The sequence below is a fragment of the Neolamprologus multifasciatus genome, chromosome 20 (genome assembly GCF_963576455.1).
Source record: "Neolamprologus multifasciatus chromosome 20, fNeoMul1.2, whole genome shotgun sequence".
Classification (NCBI taxonomy): Eukaryota; Metazoa; Chordata; class Actinopteri; order Cichliformes; family Cichlidae; genus Neolamprologus; species Neolamprologus multifasciatus.
In genome coordinates, this window is record NC_140458.1 from 35306247 (window position 1) to 35324749 (window position 18503).

The following is an 18503-nucleotide window of genomic DNA, read 5'->3' on the forward strand; positions in this document are numbered from 1 at the left end:
AACTTGCCTTGATTTGACATGCACATTTCTTATTTCACTGTCCTTCGATTTTTCTCTTAGGGACCTGACTGAAAACCGTCTGAGCTCGATACCTGTTGTAGGCTTGAGCGGTCTGACCCATCTCAAGCTGAGGGGGAACACAGAATTATATGAGGCCTTCAGTCCTGATAACTTTCCCCATATGAGGTAAATACTCTATTCAGAACCATTGAGTGCTTTCTTTAACTGTGTGATCTTCAAATGAAACTTGTATTTTGCTTTGTCCCAAAAAAAAAGAAAAAAAAAAAGATCCCAGGTGTGTATCCTGTGGCTGTGAGGAAAACGCATCACCTCCCAACCCTTAAATTATCCTTCCTCTCGCAATTTTCTACTAATATCGTGAATTTACCGAAAGCTGCCAACTCTGACAATTGACTAATTACAGTGTATCCCTGCAAGCCATTCCTGAGCCGAACTTAAACAATGACTGAGTATTTGTTAGCAGCAAGTTAAATCTTGTTACAAAGATCCCTGAAGGCCTGGGAAGGTGAAGTAAAAATAAAGAGGAACTTTTAAAGAGATTGGAGATGGCAGCAGATCAAAGCTCTGTGTTAGCATCCCTGTAGAACATCGCACAAAACAGAACCTCTGGCAGACAAACATTTTAAAAGCACATCTACACCAAAGTCAGCAGATCTGGACATCGGCAATAATAAATAAACGCTTCACCTGCATTTTCCCCAAAGATGGACTGTTATCATTATTAAAAATTCAGTTGTGCTTTCATACACTGAAGCTTTTTTTGGTTGTTACAATGTTGCCACATTGTTACCATCCCCTCTGTTTACAAAGGCTACGTGTGTCCAGTATAAGGCAAAAACACCCGGTCCCTATAGAATATATATCTTTAATACCAGTCAAACTGATTACACATCAATCAAAATGTGGTTTAATGTAAATACAGCCTAAGAGCAACAGGAACAAAAGCACTTGAAGCTGCTGGGAAACAGTCTTAAATTGTGCCTAACAGAAACGTAGATGAAGCTCACGTTGAAAGAAACATCAGCCAGGACTTGCAGTTTTGTTGCCACCTTATTATGCTCCTGTTTTTCTCCTGGTTTATTTTCAACACTACTCTCATCTGATTGGTACAGGGTGATAGAGATGCCTTATGCCTACCAATGCTGTGTGTACGGCTCCTGTGATAGCTACAAGCCAGCCGGTCAGTGGGACTCAGAACAGAGCAGCGCCAGTGAAGACCTGCATAAGAGGACTGTAGCCATGTACCCCATCCACACCGACACTCACTGTAAGACAACACATGCTTACGGTATCTGTGAAAACTTACACACAGTATGTCAAAAGACTTCTAACATATCAGATGGGAATCTGACAACTGTGTCCATACCTGGTTGTTAAGGACGTGTCAGATCCTCACTGACACCACAGTAAAAACACACAACACGTGCTGACCCCTCCATTCCTTCATTCCTGTGTCCAGCAGAAAATAGAAACACAAATAAATCAAAATGAAGTTGAAATGAACCCATTAAATCTGCAGGATTAAAGCAGAAATTTAAAAATTGCTGCGTGTATTCAGAAAAATAACAGAATCAAGAGATGAATAAACCAAAACATATCACTGATTAAATTTATTTACCTTTAAGAAACATGCCAAGACAATCAAAATTCATCCAAGCGCCTGTAATCTTCTAGAAGTGTCTATTTTTTGTCTGTGGAGCAGAACGTTATCATTACAACAACCTGCAGCTAGTGTCACGCATAATCTGCATGGGATATATTGTGTTTAAGCACTTTCAGAATAAGCTCTCAGTATACTTTAACACACGGACCGTTTGGAGGTTTGATCAAAAAGAAAAATCTGAAATTCTGAATTCTGACCCTAAAAAAACGTTTTCCTTCAGATGACCCAGACTTGGAGGAGTTCCAGCTGGAATTAGAGGAATCCAAACTGCAGGCCAGTGTCCAGTGCACACCAACACCTGGTAATGCAAATGAATGCAAATGAGTTTTATTGTAGGGTATGACGCAAGTAAGCCCTAAGTTTAGCGCTTTTAGCTAATGAGCTACTGTTTTGTGCTGTTGCAGGTCCTTTCCGTCCCTGCGACTCTCTGTTGGGCAGCTGGCTGGTTCGTGTCGGCCTGTGGTGCATCTCCCTGGTGTCTCTGCTGGGGAACTCCATCCTGCTACTGTCTCTCTTTGGCTCATCGGGCTACCTGTCACCACTTCGCTTTACCGTGGCTTGCATGGGGGCTTCAAATCTCCTGACTGGTGTGTGCATGTGCACCCTGGCCCTTGTGGATGCTCTCACGCTGGGAGAATTTGGTCACCACGGAGCCCGGTGGGAGGGGGGTCCTGGTTGTCAGGCGACAGGATGGGTCTGGGTGTTTGCGTCCGAGGCCAGTGTGTTGCTGTTAACTCTCGCAGCAGTGCAGTGTGGTGTGAGCGTGACGTGTGCGCGCACCTATGGGAAGTCCCCGTCCCTCGTGAGCGTACGCACCTGCGCACTGTTCTGCCTCGTTCTCTCCGTCACGCTTGCTTCTCTCCCACTGGCGGGAGTCGGGGAGTATGGGTCCTCGCCTTTCTGCCTTCCCTCACCCCTGCCGCCCCCATCCTCTCGACTGCCGTCCTCCCTGGGCTTTCCCTTGGCCCTCATTATGATGAACACCCTGTGCTTGCTTATAGTCACAGGTTCACACATCCGCCTCTACTGGGAGTTACTCAGAGGAGAGTGTGAGGGCCTGTGGGACTGCGCTATGATCAAACATGTTGCCTGGCTAATATTCACCAATGGTCTTCTCTATGTACCTGTAGCTTTCCTCTCCCTTTGTTCCCTTCTTGGTCTCCTTTCTCTGGGGGAGGAAGTACTAAAATCAGTCCTCCTGCTTCTCCAGCCCTTGCCAGCCTGCCTCAACCCTCTCCTCTTCCTTCTTTTCACGAGAGACCACTCTCAGCTGTTTTTCTGGCCACGCCCCAAAGCTCGTACACAGCTCCGTCGGGACCACACCTTGGACTCGTTGGTTTCCGTGGACACAGAAAAGAGCTCCTGCTCCGATTCCTCGACACAGGTGTCACTCACCGATGCCACTTACAGCGGAGGATCTTCTCTCCAAGGCCGGCAGGATCCGATCAGATTTTCCCACTGCTCCTCCACATCCTCTGTCCCTCTCATCCCTTGCCAAATACCTCCTCCCACTGCCAGAGATAGAGAAAGGGTGGCAGAGTGAGAGAGAGAGAGGGTGAGCGGCTGGTGATTTCTGGAAAGTTTGGATCAAGATGTCTACCACACTGCCACGTCTCTCACTCTCACCCATGAGCATCCACGCTAGCTGTCTGAAAAGCTCGGACACCATATGAATATTAAAGGACCATCTTCTGCAGAAAGACCGCCTCTGGGTTCAAGCTCCTCAGAACATTCAACACTGAAACTGTTACTACAGAGACTACAGAGCACAGAGAAGCTGAGGAAACAAAGAGCCTCTGAAAGTGGAGAGTGGGACTAAAAGGTCCTTTCACAGAAAAGACTATTCAAGGACAATGACATTACTTTTTATATAAAGGACAATTTCAGACACATTTCAGTGGACTGAGTCATGGGGAACAGTTCAAATCCACATGGAAAATGTAAGCATTGGACAAATCCGTGATTTTGCCGGTGGGGAATTTAGGTAGCACCAATAGATCTTTGTTTATACTGAAAACTGATGAAAAATCCAACTCAGAAGATGCAGGTTGTTTGGTTCTTTTATAGTGGAGCCATTTTTTTGTTTAAATACAAATTCTATCCTATTGCTAAGGTCTGTTTAAAAAAAAGGGACTCCTCATCACACACACGGCAGCCAGTGTAAGCTAACAGTTTTCTTCCACAGATGTCATATTGTACTATGCAACTGTATAATACAAAAATGCTCCTCTTTATACGGCAGCAAAGCGCCACAGGAAATGGGCCGCACATCTATTTTCACATGGTTTACATGGTTTGATCTCAAGAAAAGCAACTCTATCCAGCAGGAGGCAAGCAGTCATAGAGACTGAATGGGATGTAGGGATTTTTCTTACAGACTTTAGAGTAGGCTAGCATTATGTACATACAATATAACTACCTCTGAACTAGCATGGTATTGACTCACTACAGCCTTATGATGTTTGTCTCCCCTTTTTATAAACAGCAATTATATAATTTTATATTATAAGAAATAAATCCTTAGCTTGTAAAAACAAATGTACTATTTAGGATGTACATACTTTGTATACAACTGGTTAAGCATATTTTTGAATAAAATTATCATCTTCATACTATACACACTCCAAGTATGCACTTATGTTACAAATCTGAGACACCTCCAAACCACACAAGAAGTCCAGCCACTCATTAGTAAAATGAATCTTTAATATCACAACACAAACACGCACATTCTACATACAGCCATCCACATACACTTAAAAACAAGACAAGTATTACATCTGTGTATGAAGTTAATACCACAGTTCTAACAAGGTGTCAGTTTTCTCAGGTGAGGTGGAAACTACACACAGGTTCTCTTTGCTGGATCTTCTGCTTCCTGCTGCACACTGTGCGCTTCTCTTTTTCGAGTTGATGCTTTCTGATCAGGAGTATTTTCTTTGTTGCCATCCACAACACCCTGGGGAGAAAAATGCATTAAAAAAACAAAAAACAAAACACCCTAATCCTCCTAAACCAGAAAATCATCGAGTCAGTTAAACTGCTGGGGTAAGGAGCAGAGGGGGTTGTTAATGAAATTATATACAGGTGCACTACAGGTGAAAATGTAGCACACCCATGACATGTTGTCTCAGTTTTTCCACCACTTTTGCACTTGGCTGGGGTCAGTGTCACTGCTGCTAGCATGAGTAATATTTGGATCCCACCAGAGGCTGACCAGATTTGTCTTCAGTGTTCCTTTAGTTTTTCTGAGCAGTGCAGATGTACATGATGCACTCCATTATACTATAGTTAAAGTAGGGAAAACAGTGGCTGGACACTGTAGCATGATCTAAATTGTTGCAACCATGTGCAATGACCTTGCAGTCTCATTGCCTCCAATTTGAACGCTTCAAAGAAGAAGCAGTCTCTGAAGCAACCTTTTGCTGCCATCCTCAAAGCTGTAAAAAAAAGGGATGAAATTGATCCCCTTCCATTTTGCAGCTGAATGAGGGCAAGCTGGTAATAACACGCAAAATATTTGTCATGATTAAGTAGTAAGATTAGTAGCAAAATCAAAATCCACCTGTTTCCATAAATTCAGAAGTTCCTCCACAAAGTGACATGATTGCTGCAGGACGACAATCTAACTGCAAAGTGCCAAACGTGCTTGACAACTTTGCTTTTATACAGTAAAAATTGCCAGTTCAGTTGCTGTGACTGACTAACTAACTTAAATCAGCTGTCACATGCTAGCAATCTCTCCGTGTTTATAGATTAGAGAGCAAATATTTGCAAAACCTTGCCAATCTTTCTGGGAGTGATTACAGTCAATCTGAATTGTTTGGACAAGTTGCTTCCCTCTAGGCAATCTGTGCAGTCACCTTACAGTCGAGGAGGTTTGTCCAGAGGTCGAGTTTGCAACACCCTCAACCCCCCAATCACAGAATGCAAAGAAAATTCAGTGCAATTACAAGGAGGTTGTTTTCACTTTAATGCGACTGCAAATAAACAAGTTCTATTTACTTGGCTTATAATGTTCTATTGCAGGAGCACAGCACAACCTTGTGGGTCAAATAAAACAGTTCACACAACTAATACATAACAGTGTTGTGGAGCAAGTGACAGGAATCATGCGACTAAGAATAGAGCAGCAGTCAGAGTGTAATTACATTAAATGATTAATAATTATATTATATTATATTATATAAGTCCTTAGTAACTTACAGAATTCTTCTGGACGGCGTGTTCTTGTGTCCACTTCCTGGCCTTCTCCATAAACAGGTGTTTGTTGTATTTGAATTCCGATGACTAAATTACGGGAAAAATAGATAAATAAAAGTACATATAAAGTTGGATTATAGACTCATTCACTGTGCTACAGCCGAACACAGCTGCTCTCTAACCCAACAGGTTTGAGGTTAAAGGGGTTTTTGACTTGCATCTAAACAAGTTATTTTGGCATTTACCAAACTCCCAGACTTGCCTTTAATTACTTAGAGCAGCGGTCTCCAACCTTTTTTGCGCCACGGACCGGTTTATGCCCGACAATATTTTCATGGACCGACCTTTAAGGTGTCGCGGATAAATACAACAAAATAAAACTAGTACTGGTACTTAAAAAAGAAGATTTATTCATAACACACGTGAAAAGACCCAGGAAAACAGAGTTAAGGATAAAAACGATAACAAAATAACGCTGAAAACCGATAAAAACCCTGAAAACTATACATTTCACACCTGAGCCTCAACTCTCGCGGCCCAAACTACTCACGGACCGGTACCGGTCCGAGGCCCAGGGGTTGGGGACCGCTGACTTAGGATACCTTTTATTTCCAGGGATGAATTTGAATCAATTAAAAACTGAACTATGTATTTTAGTCAAGACAATGTCTTTAAAACGGGTTTTGTTTTTTTAAATAAAGAGCTACTGTTACATGACAATATAGGTAACTCACAGTTTTCTAAAAATAAAATAAACCACCACAGACAGATTGTGTATGATAGATAGTTTGATATGTGTGACTCACTATATCAGCCATCAGGGGGTCGTCTGGATTTGGCTCTGCCATGAGTAGCTGTATGGAAGTGAGGACTGTGGAGATGTTTAGAGATGGCTTCCAGGCACCCTGAAAAAAAAAATCAAATAAATATAAAGACAACACTACATGTAAAATGTATAAAATTGTGTCCACCATGTAATGGTGTTGAAATAAAGAGTTTATTATGTACTGGAAATCTCTTATAACCTTTGGTGGCAGTTTAAGAGCATCATGGCAGATCCGTCCTGAATTGTCAATGTTTGGATGGTAGATTGGAGTCAAGAATCGTATTTTGGGAGGCTCAAACGGGTACCTAAGAGAAAAAAAAAGCATGTCAGTCCTGCTAGAGTGGAGTGAGAACATGTAACTAGTAGAGAGAAACTCATCAATGTTAAAGCTCAGAGAAGAAGTACCTCTCTGGAATCTTGACCTCCAAGGAGAAGACTCCACCATCATAAGCAGTTCCTGATCCACCCAATATCTCTGGAACATAACAGGGGTTAAACATATGGTCATGTTTTTGATATATTTAATGACAGGATCCACTGCAAAAATGGATGTCAGAGTGATTTTAATCAGGTGAAATATTATATAGTATAGGTAAATGTATCTTGGCAATTTGTTAGGTATACCTGTTCAACTGTCTGATAATCAGCTAATCACGAGGCATCAACTCAGTGCATTATGGCATATAGACATGATCACTGCAACCTGCTGAAGTTCAAACTGAGCATCAGAATCGGAAGGAAAGACGATTTAAGTGACTTTGCTAGTAACGTGATTTTGTTAGTGCCAGATATGGTGGTCAGACTCTTTCAGGACCTGCTGATCTACTGAGATTTTCCACATAACCATCTCAGAAATGTCCAAAATGAAAAATATTCAGTGAGCAGGAGATCTCTGGGTCAAAATGCCCCACTGATTTCAGAGGTCAGAGGAAAATGGCTCCGCTGGTTTGAGCTGATAGGAAGGAAACAATCCAAAAGAGCCTCGATGAACGCATAACGCATCAAATTTAGAAGCAGACGGACCACAGGAGCAGAGACCACACTGGGCACCGCCGCTGTTAAAAATTACGATAGTTCTGAAGGCAACACAGAGGTCCAACCTAGCAACGCACATAAGAAAGTGTCTGGCAAGTATAGCTTTAGTCGTTTAAGTGACACAGTAGTACATACGTGCCCGGAGGTCGTCTATCTGATCTTCGGTCTGCCAGCATGTTATCCCAGGGGGGGGCTCGGTGCTTAGCATTTGAAGTTCACGTTTCAAACGAGAAGCCCTCTGCATTCTGAAAAACAGGCAGCTGGCTAATTAGCGTTACACTTAAAGCTCGTGGGTCAGTCTCCACACACGCTTGTAATTATTTAATCATAAACGTAGAACATTTATTGTCAAATTGCTCAATGAGACAGTGGTTTGTTTGTGATGTTAGCTGCCTTCCTGTGATGCTGAGCTAACGCCTTTGCTTACTAATGTGAAGGCCGAGAAATAAACACCTTCTTAGTGCAAAACGTCTAATAACAATTTGTCAGGTAGAGAGCACCTCTCGTTTACTTACTTTTTATCAGCTGTCCACTTGATAATCACTGTCTGTCTTAATCGAAATGTCAGTTTCACAGCTCTCGGCGAAGCAGCGTCATCGACTCTGTTTTGGATTTCCCTCTCCTTACGTAAGCACCGCCCGCGCGCCGTTCTTCTTCTTCTTCTGTTGGATTTATTCAGATGAATTACCGCCACCGTGTGGTCCCGAGTGTGAGCTACCAGGAGGCTACTTCTGCGCACAAATAACACAGCATCATTTTATTTTTAATTTAACAGTGTTACAGTGATCATCCTGCAACCCAGTAGCCTCTCTGCTTGCCCCTCGAAACACTGGGCAACTAACCCTTCATGTGTATGTGTGAAATGTGATTCTTAGAGGATACTAAAATCACTTTTCATTTATAGCCTTACAAAAAGGAACAAGAAGCATCTCCTGGTGACTCTCTGGTCTCTAGTCAGTATTTACTTATAAGGTAATATTTGTGTATTTTCAATGTGTGAATTTAGTTTTCTTTGTTCTTTTTAAATGTAATTTAAGAGGTTTCAAATAAGGGTGGCATGACAAATGTATACTTTGGGTATACAAATATTGTCTAGGAGTAGGTAATGGATAATAGGTTTAAAAGGTTTAAAAGACTTGAGCATATGATCTAATATTGCACTACAATTTACACTACTGTATATCTAACTAACAGTTCATCATCTTTTTCTTGACAACACTTATTTTAAGGCATTTTGGGTAAACTTGAATGAAAAGAAGACATGTGAAATGTAAAAGCGAGATCAGAGGTCAAATATGAAATTATATTTGGAAGCAAACTATAATGTGATACTGACCCCATATAACAGTATCATTTCCTAAATGTTGCCAGTACAAAACATGCAGTAGACTTTATTTTTTATTAAAGTTTGACCTTATTTAACCTCGAAGAAGAAGCCAGAGGTCCAAAGTAATGTGATATTTATAATCCCCATGTATAATTAAATGCCTGTATGTCTATATGACAGTAAGAAACCTAATAATAATAATAATAAGTAACTTGATATCACATTATCACTTAGACCTTCAGATCCATCTGTTGACCCTGAAGGAAAGGACACAGGTCAGTTATGATATGACATTTTAAAATCTTTAAAGTCAAGATGCTTTTTGTGGACTTTACATCCATCAATCATTAAGTTGATGGATGTAAAGTAATTATTAATGGATTGTTTACACGACCCCACTTTGCACCCCCCCCCCCCCTCCCATTTTGCACATGTCGAGGAGCGTGTCAGGTTACATTTCACTGTGTGTTATACTTGTATAACTATGCATGTGACAAATAAAGAACCTTGAACCTTCATTATGTTTTATTTCCACTTTTCACACTAATACTCTCACCCCAGTAATCAACTGTTTGAACTGTTACCGTCAGGCCGACGGTACAGGTCACATAAAACCAGGACAAACAGATTCAGGGATAGCTTCTTTCCCAGAGCTATCACCGTAGTAAATAAGCACAAAACAATTAAACCTGCTTAACCATACTTGCCATTGTCACTATATTATGCTGCTATTCATACTATCATTATATTATGCTGCTATCCTGTATATATTGTACTTATTTATTGTCTGAGCACTACAGTTGTTTTATTGTACTTTTTATATTTTACATTTATATTTATTTTGCATTTTGCACCAAGGGAGTGGCACTCCAATTTCGTTGTACTTTGTACAGTGACAATAAAGGCTATTCTATTCTATTCTATTCTAATGCTGTTTTGACGTTTTAAAATCACCGTACTTTATATTGGTACTGATGTAAGAACACTGCACGTAGGGAATGACAGAAAATGATATAAAAACTTCTCATCTGTATATGTTTATCATTATGATAAGTTCAAGTTATTCCATCTTCAAAAGGAAGACCATTAATGACTGATGTAATCACACTAAACTTCACAATCGCATGAGTAGTGTAGATCCGACACAATCTTATTTGAAGGCAGTGGCAAAGATAGCCTGAAAAGTAATGTTTCTGTCCTGCTTGTCCTCCATTCTGACATCAGTGAAGCCGGAGTCTCTCAGAGCTGCCATGTAGGCCTCTGGGCGCCAGTTTTCCCCTGGCATCGCCCCCTTCGCTGCAATCGCAGCCACACGAGAAAGCCTCAGAGTTGTGACCATCAGGGCTCCTGGGTGGGTTAAAAAGACGGGGAAATTCAATTTGAGAATCATTATTTAAAGACAACTTTTGGAACTAAATCTGTAAATAAAGTTTGCCTGACTGTTGTGGCATTACCTGGCTTCATCACCCGGTGGATTTCTGCGGCTCCTTTTCTAAGATCAGGCCAGAAGTAGTAGCAGTTACAGTGAAAGACTCTGTCCACAGTGCTGTCTCTGAGAGGCATCGCTGCTACGTCACAGTGGTGGAGGGTCACTTTTTTACTCGCTATCAGTTCCATCATTTGTTTCTTTGCCATCTGTCAGACACAGAAGAATTACAACATTGTCCCTGATTAGCAGCTATGCTTCTCTAAGGTCTCAGCTGCCTGCTCAGCAGTGCTTGATTTTTATTTATTTATTTAATATACAACCAAGGTATGAACGCACAACACATCAAACCTTAAAGAAGCTGGGCCAGACCACACCAGGTGTGATCAGTTAAGAACAGGACATTGTTCACTAGTAGATGCTAATTTGCACGGGCTTGATAGAACCCTTGGTTTTTAGGGGTGGGGGAAAAATGGATACTGTGTAGCATGGTGATATTTTGTTTGCTAATAATGTATCGATACAGGGACAGCAGAAATCAATATTTTGTTACAAAAAGAATCCTGACATTCCTTCACTGTCCAAATGTGTTTAACTTTTTTATGGCAGCAATAAACATGACAGTTTACTTATTTTAATTTAAGACATGTTTTATTTTAATTACGTTTAAAACTTTTTTATTTAATGTAAAATTATATTTTGTTTTAATTTACTTTCAAATTCTTCAGTTGCTGAAGGGGCTGCATAGTTTTCATAAACTGCATAGTTCAGAATAGCTATAATTGTACCAGATGGTTGATTCAGTTAAGTTGGACTAGACTGTAATACAAACCGTTCAGTTTGTCAACAATCAAACTGAAATGAGAGAAAGACTGAGTGTGAGACTTTGATATTAGAGAAAATGATGATTGATGAAGTTTACCTTTATGTACAGAATCTGAATATCGCAAAATATTTTTAAAAATTGCAATAATATCGTATCGTGCGTTAAGTATTGTGATAATATCGTATCGTGGGATGTACGGTGATTCCCACCTCTATTGGTTTTAACGTAAAACTCAGTGTTGCAGCCATGAGCAGCACAAACGTGACCCCTTAAACTGATTTTAGCCTCATTATATTTCACTGAGTTATTGGTTCTGTTAATAATTAGCTGGCATAAACTCAGCATCAGCACATTAGTGATGTCACATTGTCCACTGACACAAGATGGCGCTAAACGTGTTTTAAAAACTTTAAGCACTTATTTCTTAAATCCAGCTACACAGACAGTGTTACATCTATGTTCGTTTTGCAGAGCAGGGCTCAGGGATCTAAATTAGACTTTAAACATCAAGTGTTTCATTCTGACTTTAAATGGCCTCCACATCATCTCAATGTAAGAGGAAACCTGTGAGATATGGTGGGAAATATCACTTCATGGGTGTGCAACAAATCTGCAGCAACAATCTGATTTTTTTCCTCCATGTCAAAATGGACCAAAATCAAAGAAATGTTTTCAGCACCTTGTTGGATTTATGACACAGATCACTCAGGCAGCTCTGAAGCCGGTGCCAGTGACGTAATGAAACAAGTGTGCGTGTTTTCTGTGAAATAATGCATTTTTTAAAGGCTTGTAATGTGTCTGCTTTAGCAAAGAGGCCACAACAGAGCTTTGTGCTTTTACAAAACTCTTTTTCAAAGACACACTTTAACAGTAACAACCCACATGTATTAAATAAACTTGGATTTGACTTGTTTATTCCACTCTTTCCACCTCACCTGATGCATGTACTCTGAGTAATCCACGCCTATAAGGTGGCCTGTGGGGCCCGTGAGCAGTTTGGCTGCAGACTGCAGACCCAGACCGGGGCCGTGACCCAGCTCCAGCACAGTGTCCCCCGGTTGGATGGCACACAGCTGCACAGCACTCTCCTCCAGGACCTGGTTGTAAGCTGTGAGCCACTTGCTCACCAACCACCCTGCGAGTGATCGCGTGGGACGGCCCAGCTGTTTCCCCAGTTGTTCAGCCCACATGACTGAAAAAAAAAAAAAAACATGAAATATTTGACTAAAAACTTTCTGCTTTCAGGTTCAGCGTGTTCAGTGTGAGGACACGGTGTATAAAATGTTATAAATGGTTCGCTCTAATTCCTCACAGTGTGGCTGGACTTTGCTTGTCATTATTTGTTGCGCAGTTAATGTTTAATCCGCTGATTTGTTTTAAAGCCAAGTAGAAGTTTATTAACATTGTTATTACTGTTAATAAACAGTCAATTAAAGTTGAGCACTTGAACTTGTAGATTTACAGACTCAAGCAGAGTATCTGATCATTTTTCTCCGTTCAGGACAAACAGCTGACGGCGCCCTCACGCACCGCAGTTCACACACGTACACGACAACATGGCTGCTCTTCTGACTCTCGGTGCCAGTTGCCCGGATAAAGCTCTTACCTACTTTCGTTTACGGTCAACGCTCGTCGGCTCTCAGCCACGCCAGTTTAGTCTTCTTGGTAGTGGGAGGAGCTTGTGCTTGCGCACGCGCTGCTCCGTCCTGGGGTGTCCTACACCTTTATAGTTTTACACTCTGGCACTTCTTATCATCCATCGACCACTTCCTGTAGTTTTCTTGTATTTTCTGGTTACCGCTCATGTGTCGCGTAATAGCGAAAAAGAAAGAAAGAGAAATAAAAACTATTCAAAGAAATAAAACAAAAATAGGTGTCACCCTCCCACCACCACATTTCATTTATGAACGAGAGCGTCTGTGGCAGCGCTTCTGTAAATATACTCCTGCGTGTCTAAACAAGCGCAGTCAGAGGTTTTGGAAATGTCCTCCGTCGTTGCTTCCTCCAATCATCCTATTTCGCACACACCCCCCTGCAGGGATTATATTTCTTTCGTTTTCATTTCCCGGAAGGGTCGATTGTGAAAATAGTGGCGTTTAAAAAAATCTTCGAGGGTTTTCGTTTAAAAGTGAGTTTTGTTTGAGACGTGAAGTTTTTTTCATTCTGCTTATGAGGAAATCTGTTTTCTGTGCAGTCGAGCAGATTAAAGGACATTTCCATGGAGAGCGTTTCCCCGTCACCTCTGATCAAGGTAAGCGAGTCTTTCGGGGGCAAATCTTTTAAAGCTGTGTGTCTAAAACCATAAACCTGGAATCCGACTCAGTTTGTGTTTGAGCTTCGTGTCTTAGTCGTTGGACGGCGACCAGCAGCTGCTGTTTCTCTGTCGCTGCTGCTCCAAAACTGCTGAGTGTGACTAAAGCCGTTTGTGTTGATGTTTTGTAGCAAGAAAACAGTCCTCCATCGATTATACGTGAAAGGCAAGTCAACATTTACCCCACTGTGCATCACTCCCCACCTACCCACGATCCTTTGGTCAGTCCTCCCACTCAAGAAGACTTGTGGCATCTGCCTGGAAGGCTGAGTGAGTTAAATGATCCTCTCTGTTCTACTTATCTGTTCATATTAATTGCAGATATGACTGCAAATACACACATGCAGCACCTTCTGCACATTTGATGTGAAATGATGCATTTATTGTTTCCAGGAATTAACCCGTCCCTGTGGGATAAAGATGATGTTTCCCTGTGGCTCCACTGGGCTCAAAAGGAGTACTCGCTGCGCCGGCCGGAGAAGGGGCGCTTTGAGATGAACGGCAGAGCCTTGTGTCTCCTCACTAAGGAGGACTTCAGACGCCGCTGCCCCAGCTCAGGTGGACATGAGTTAGTAGATAGACGTCACCTGTTTCCGTGGCTGCATTTTCATGTGAAATCCCTCATTTTTCTGCAGGTGATGTTCTGTATGAGATCCTTCAGTGTGTGAAGCAGCAGAGGAGGAGTGTGGTGTGTGACCCGCCTAACACGACTCCTCCCGTGGCAGCTGGACACCTTCAGGGTCCAGTCAGCTGCCAGGTAATCGCTCACACGGTCCAAGAGCCACAGTCTCCCAAAGTCAGCGGCGCCCCGGGTGAGTAAAATTAAGGAGTACATTTATAAATATATACACTGCTGTACTACAGTTCAGTGTAAAGGCAGACAGATTTATTTGTGCACAAGCTGTAGACTCAGAGTGCTTTACATGGGGCAAAAAAAGAAAGTGCATTAGATCATCAATAGAACGTAAAAAAATAACAAATAGAGTAGAATTTAAAGAAATTCCAAGAAATGCAGCAGAGTGTTGTGTGCAGTAATTCAACAAAGACACTCAGGGAGAGAGAAATGTTTTTGTTTAGATTTGAATGTGGCCATGATTGGACACACTGAACACACCTGTTGGTCTGTGTGCAGAATAACAGGTAAAAGCACCTTTGGTTTGGTTTCATTAGAGCCTCTTTGTAAACTTTTAGGAGACCGAGAGGATCTCGAGTCTTTGGGAACATCCACATAAGAACTTGTTTATTCTGGTTGGATCGTGGGTGTGAATACTTCCTGATCGACCACATCTGCAAACATATCACGTGGGAATCTTTTGTCTTTCCCGCTTGTGTTTTACTCTACATGTGAGGACATCCATTGACTTCTTATCCCCAAATTTAAAGACTGACACTAATCAATGTTTGCTCACCCCTAACTGAAATGCTTTCCTTTGCTCTGTGCTTGTTCTTCACATGTGAGGAATAGTGATTCGCTGGCAAAGATGTAATAAACCCTCATTACTTTGTGATTGGGTACTGTGATTGACTTCTCTGCAAACACTGATTTTATTTGCTCACCTAATTACATCTCCACATGTCAGAGCGCTAAGCAGTTATCACATCATTTATAATGATGAAGAAATGCAAATGCTGAAGTACCAGAACCATAAATGGTGTATGAGTACACTACACAAAGACACACACCCACAAACGTTTGTCAAGCACAACAACTGTGTACTCTTTCCCAGAAAAAGAACGTGTTGGCCAATGAGCTGCAGCTTCCTGGAGAAAGTGATCCTTTAACTCTCAAGTTCAGAACAATGACTTTGTTCTGTGCTCCGTCTGCTAGAAGTAAAACAGTCTCTGTGTTAAACATTAGCTTGTGCTAAGCCTGATGTTATCAAACGTTCATGTGGCTGTAAAGTCACTTTTACTTTCACTTTAGCGTTTCACGTTTCCTCATATTTCTGACTCACAGTTTTACCCGCTTTCACCACCGCGGTGCTGGCTGCTGTCGGGGCCGCTGTAAGCAGCCCGCCAAAATCAGCATCAGCCCTCACAGATCGCCCCGTCTGCTACACTTTGTCTGCGCCACTCACACAAAAGAGTGAGTATGACAAATGGCCACACCAGAAATAAATTGTCCTGCAATTCCTACTGTTGCAGAGGCTTCATTTCTGTGCCTTTCTCTTTGTCGCATTCTGTGTCTGTGACTCTTAGACGGATCAGCGGGTACCTCAACATCGCACCACAATCAGGATGAGTGTAATCCCCAAACGAAGAACATCACCCCAGAGCCTCTGAACCTCTCCAGTCGAGATAAGCCGAGGAGTCCGCTGCACAAGGCGAACGGTCGCATCCCAGGTATTGTTACAGTAATTTGTTGACTATTGTGCTCTTTACTCAAGTATTTAATCATTTTATTATTATTATATTATTATTTAAAAAGTGAAGAAAAAAAATCTCATATATCATAAACAGCATTTTATATACTAGCAGCAAATGCACCAATAACATGAACACACTCAGTTTCCTAGAAACTATCTTAAGTCCAACACGTTGGATTTGTTTGTGAGGCAAAGAGCAAAACAGACACAACATCCTGAAGCAAAAACCCAAAAGTGGACCTGCGCTTTAAATATTCAATAGTTGGCTATTTTATTCTTTTGTTATATCTAAATGACGGCTCAACATGATATGTTAATGTCAGGCTTACAGGTGAACTTGTGGTGAGAAGTTTCCTCGTCTTGGGCGTGAATGTCGTGGTCATTTGAGTCTTTTAATGATTTTCTTTGAACTGTTCTTTGTCCGGGTGAATGATTGTACAACATGCATCGTTAATGACTTTCTCTGATCCACACAGGGAGAAAAGTAGACATACATTCATTTAAATCTCTTAATAAGTGGTGATGAAAGTCCTGCAGTGGTGTTTAACTACAACTGGTCGTTTCTCTTTACCAAAATAATAAAAAAGAAAGAACACAGATAGAATTTCAGAACTTCAGAAGGTCTCTTGAAATTTCTACACAACTCCAGATTCCAATATTATCAGCAAGTGTGTGTAAGTATTCGAACAGTATGACTACTCTTAAAACCTGGAAACCAACCAATTTACATGAATTTGACCGTTTCTGCCAAGACGAACGGTAAGTGGCTGCTAAATGCATCTTGCTGTGGGACGTTCAACTATATATTAGTGACCCTGTGTGGATTAGAGAGAATCTAAAACAAATATAAACTTGTGTATCTAGTTCTTGTTTTCTAAAGTCGTTAAAGATATCTGCTGTACAAGAACAGGTCAAATAAATCATTAAAAGACGTAAATGACCACGGCATTCATCCACACGATTAGTGCATGTACACTTGTGACCACACCATTTATATACGTGTTTATTGGAACACTGAGAGTGAGAAATATACTAAATATTACTGAATTGAACTTTAAATACGTATATTTAATGACAGTAGTGTAAGTTTTGCCAACATGTGTGTGATTACTCTTTTAATCATGGCCAGAGTGCAGGCTGCTGTGGGACTACGTGTATCAGTTGCTTTGTGATGATCGTTACCAAGAATACATTCGATGGGAAGATCCGGACAGCTTGGTTTTCAGGGTGGTGGACCCCAATGGATTGGCACGGCTCTGGGGAAACCACAAGGTGAGTTCCCATCAGGAAAAACGGCTACACAGGCGGAGAATAAAACAAAGCAGAAAAAAGCAGGAACACTGGGGAATAGTGAATAATGTAGTGCATAACTAATGATGCATGATCTCTTTTTACAGAACCGAGAAAATATGACCTATGAGAAAATGTCCCGGGCTTTACGGCATTACTACAAACTGAACATTATTAAAAAAGAAAGAGGACAAAAACTCCTTTTCAGGTCTCGTCTCTACTCCTTTCTTTGTCATCCGCTTTCTATTTTCCTCTTAAATAACATTCAAACTCATCCTTCCTGCTTGTTCGTCGCCTCCATTCAGGTTTCTGAAACTCCCTCAAGATATCAGGAAACAGCAGGTCGAGGCTTCCGGCTCCCTGGAGCAAACTCCACCTCACGATGGCGACTTCCCGGACTCCAGTCCTACACAAGAGTTCTCTGAAGACCATTTTGAGGTTTCCCCTGATCGGACGTCTCCACAGCCTCCTCCGACTGGTGCACCAGTGAGATAGAATAAAACCATGTGTAGCAACACGGCTCTTACTGAATAAAATGGGAGGTTGTAATATATTTATCTCGTGGTTTGAGCTTTCAGGAAAAAAATGCATGTACAGTCTGAAAAAACACAGTTGTGTTGTTTACTGTGAGATTATTTTTATTTTCTCTGAATCAATGTGTGTATAACTGTGATCTGGGTAAACACTAATATTAAGAGTGAGGGAAACTGTGAAATCAATCACAGAATTATCCAGCCAGCAAAATAATATTCAAGACTTAAAATTATCTGCTTTGTTCAATATAATCACATAACAGAGTTATTTTCATAAACTTTACAGGTCCTGCAGCTATGACTACAGTCCAATAACAGGTTAATAAGAGTTTAATAAGAGAAAGGATACATACGAGAGGATAAATGACTGTTTTTGTTTTGAATGCTGGTTAATATGCAAGATTGTTTCCACCACTAGAAAAAAATTGCCATCAATAAGTCAAAATGTCAGGTTATTATCTCCCATTTTTGTACGGTATCTGAAAGTTTCAGCTTAAGTAGTAACACCGTGAAATCTCCAGCGTAGCTCAGAAAGGGATTTTTACAAATTGTTATTTTTTTCAGTGGTGAAAGCAGCTTTTTCTACCCGTAGGTTAAGAATTTGGTGTTTCATTGTGTGTGTGTGTGAAAAGTTTGCATTGAACTTGCTTTGGAAAAATAAATATTTTGATGTATA

The 18503-nt window shown here is 41.2% G+C and overlaps 4 protein-coding genes across 5 annotated transcripts in view; 2 read left to right on the plus strand and 2 right to left on the minus strand.

Moving 5' to 3' along the window:
- The window catches only part of lgr6 (leucine-rich repeat containing G protein-coupled receptor 6), a 39753-nt gene extending 35452 nt beyond the window's left edge, over positions 1-4301 (plus strand). The window contains exons 15-18 of the mRNA XM_085145537.1: positions 61-186; positions 1134-1288; positions 1905-1985; positions 2089-4301. Of these exons, the coding sequence (XP_085001663.1) occupies positions 61-186; positions 1134-1288; positions 1905-1985; positions 2089-3227 (1501 nt within the window). The 3' untranslated portion in view covers positions 3228-4301. The remainder of the gene's footprint in view (positions 1-60; positions 187-1133; positions 1289-1904; positions 1986-2088) is intronic.
- On the minus strand, positions 4111-8415 carry ube2t (ubiquitin-conjugating enzyme E2T (putative)). The gene is made up of 7 exons (XM_085145541.1): positions 8264-8415; positions 7884-7993; positions 7119-7188; positions 6913-7018; positions 6694-6792; positions 5891-5974; positions 4111-4643 (listed from the first exon to the last, which is right to left on the minus strand). Exons 2-7 carry the CDS (start codon positions 7990-7992, stop codon positions 4527-4529), a joined length of 585 nt encoding a protein of 194 aa, XP_085001667.1. The 5' UTR covers position 7993; positions 8264-8415; the 3' UTR covers positions 4111-4526.
- Positions 8416-9489: 1074 nt separating this feature from the next.
- On the minus strand, positions 9490-13191 carry LOC146495474 (uncharacterized). 2 transcript variants are annotated; one of them, XM_085145540.1, is made up of 4 exons: positions 12938-13191; positions 12263-12519; positions 10530-10710; positions 9490-10422 (listed from the first exon to the last, which is right to left on the minus strand). In XM_085145540.1, exons 2-4 carry the CDS (start codon positions 12515-12517, stop codon positions 10226-10228), a joined length of 633 nt encoding a protein of 210 aa, XP_085001666.1. In that variant the 5' UTR covers positions 12518-12519; positions 12938-13191; the 3' UTR covers positions 9490-10225. The 2 variants fall into 2 exon arrangements, with proteins under 2 accessions (XP_085001666.1, XP_085001665.1); XM_085145539.1 differs by having other exon boundaries at positions 12934-13191.
- Positions 13192-13344: 153 nt separating this feature from the next.
- Positions 13345-18503, plus strand: etv7 (ETS variant transcription factor 7). Its single transcript, XM_085145538.1, has 9 exons — positions 13345-13578; positions 13770-13908; positions 14032-14196; positions 14274-14450; positions 15596-15724; positions 15838-15981; positions 17134-17276; positions 17402-17502; positions 17600-18503. The coding sequence occupies exons 1-9, from the start codon at positions 13546-13548 to the stop codon at positions 17787-17789; spliced, it is 1221 nt and encodes a 406-aa protein (XP_085001664.1). The 5' UTR covers positions 13345-13545; the 3' UTR covers positions 17790-18503.

Coding starts and splice junctions, on each gene's coding strand:
- ube2t (XM_085145541.1), bottom strand. CDS start 7,992: ATGCAGAGGGCTTCTCGTTTGAAACGTGAACTTCAAATGCTAAGCACC. Junction 7,019..7,118: donor GAGGTCAAGATTCCAGAGAG/GTACTTCTTCTC, acceptor TTTTTCTCTTAG/GTACCCGTTTGAGCCTCCCA. Junction 6,793..6,912: donor CTCTTAAACTGCCACCAAAG/GTTATAAGAGAT, acceptor TTTTTTTTTCAG/GGTGCCTGGAAGCCATCTCT.
- etv7 (XM_085145538.1), top strand. CDS start 13,546: ATGGAGAGCGTTTCCCCGTCACCTCTGATCAAG. Junction 15,982..17,133: donor GGCGAACGGTCGCATCCCAG/GTATTGTTACAG, acceptor AATCATGGCCAG/AGTGCAGGCTGCTGTGGGAC. Junction 17,503..17,599: donor GGACAAAAACTCCTTTTCAG/GTCTCGTCTCTA, acceptor GCCTCCATTCAG/GTTTCTGAAACTCCCTCAAG.
- LOC146495474 (XM_085145540.1), bottom strand. CDS start 12,517: ATGTGGGCTGAACAACTGGGGAAACAGCTGGGCCGTCCCACGCGATCA. Junction 10,711..12,262: donor ACTCAGAGTACATGCATCAG/GTGAGGTGGAAA, acceptor TGTGTCTGACAG/ATGGCAAAGAAACAAATGAT. Junction 10,423..10,529: donor CCACCGGGTGATGAAGCCAG/GTAATGCCACAA, acceptor TAACCCACCCAG/GAGCCCTGATGGTCACAACT.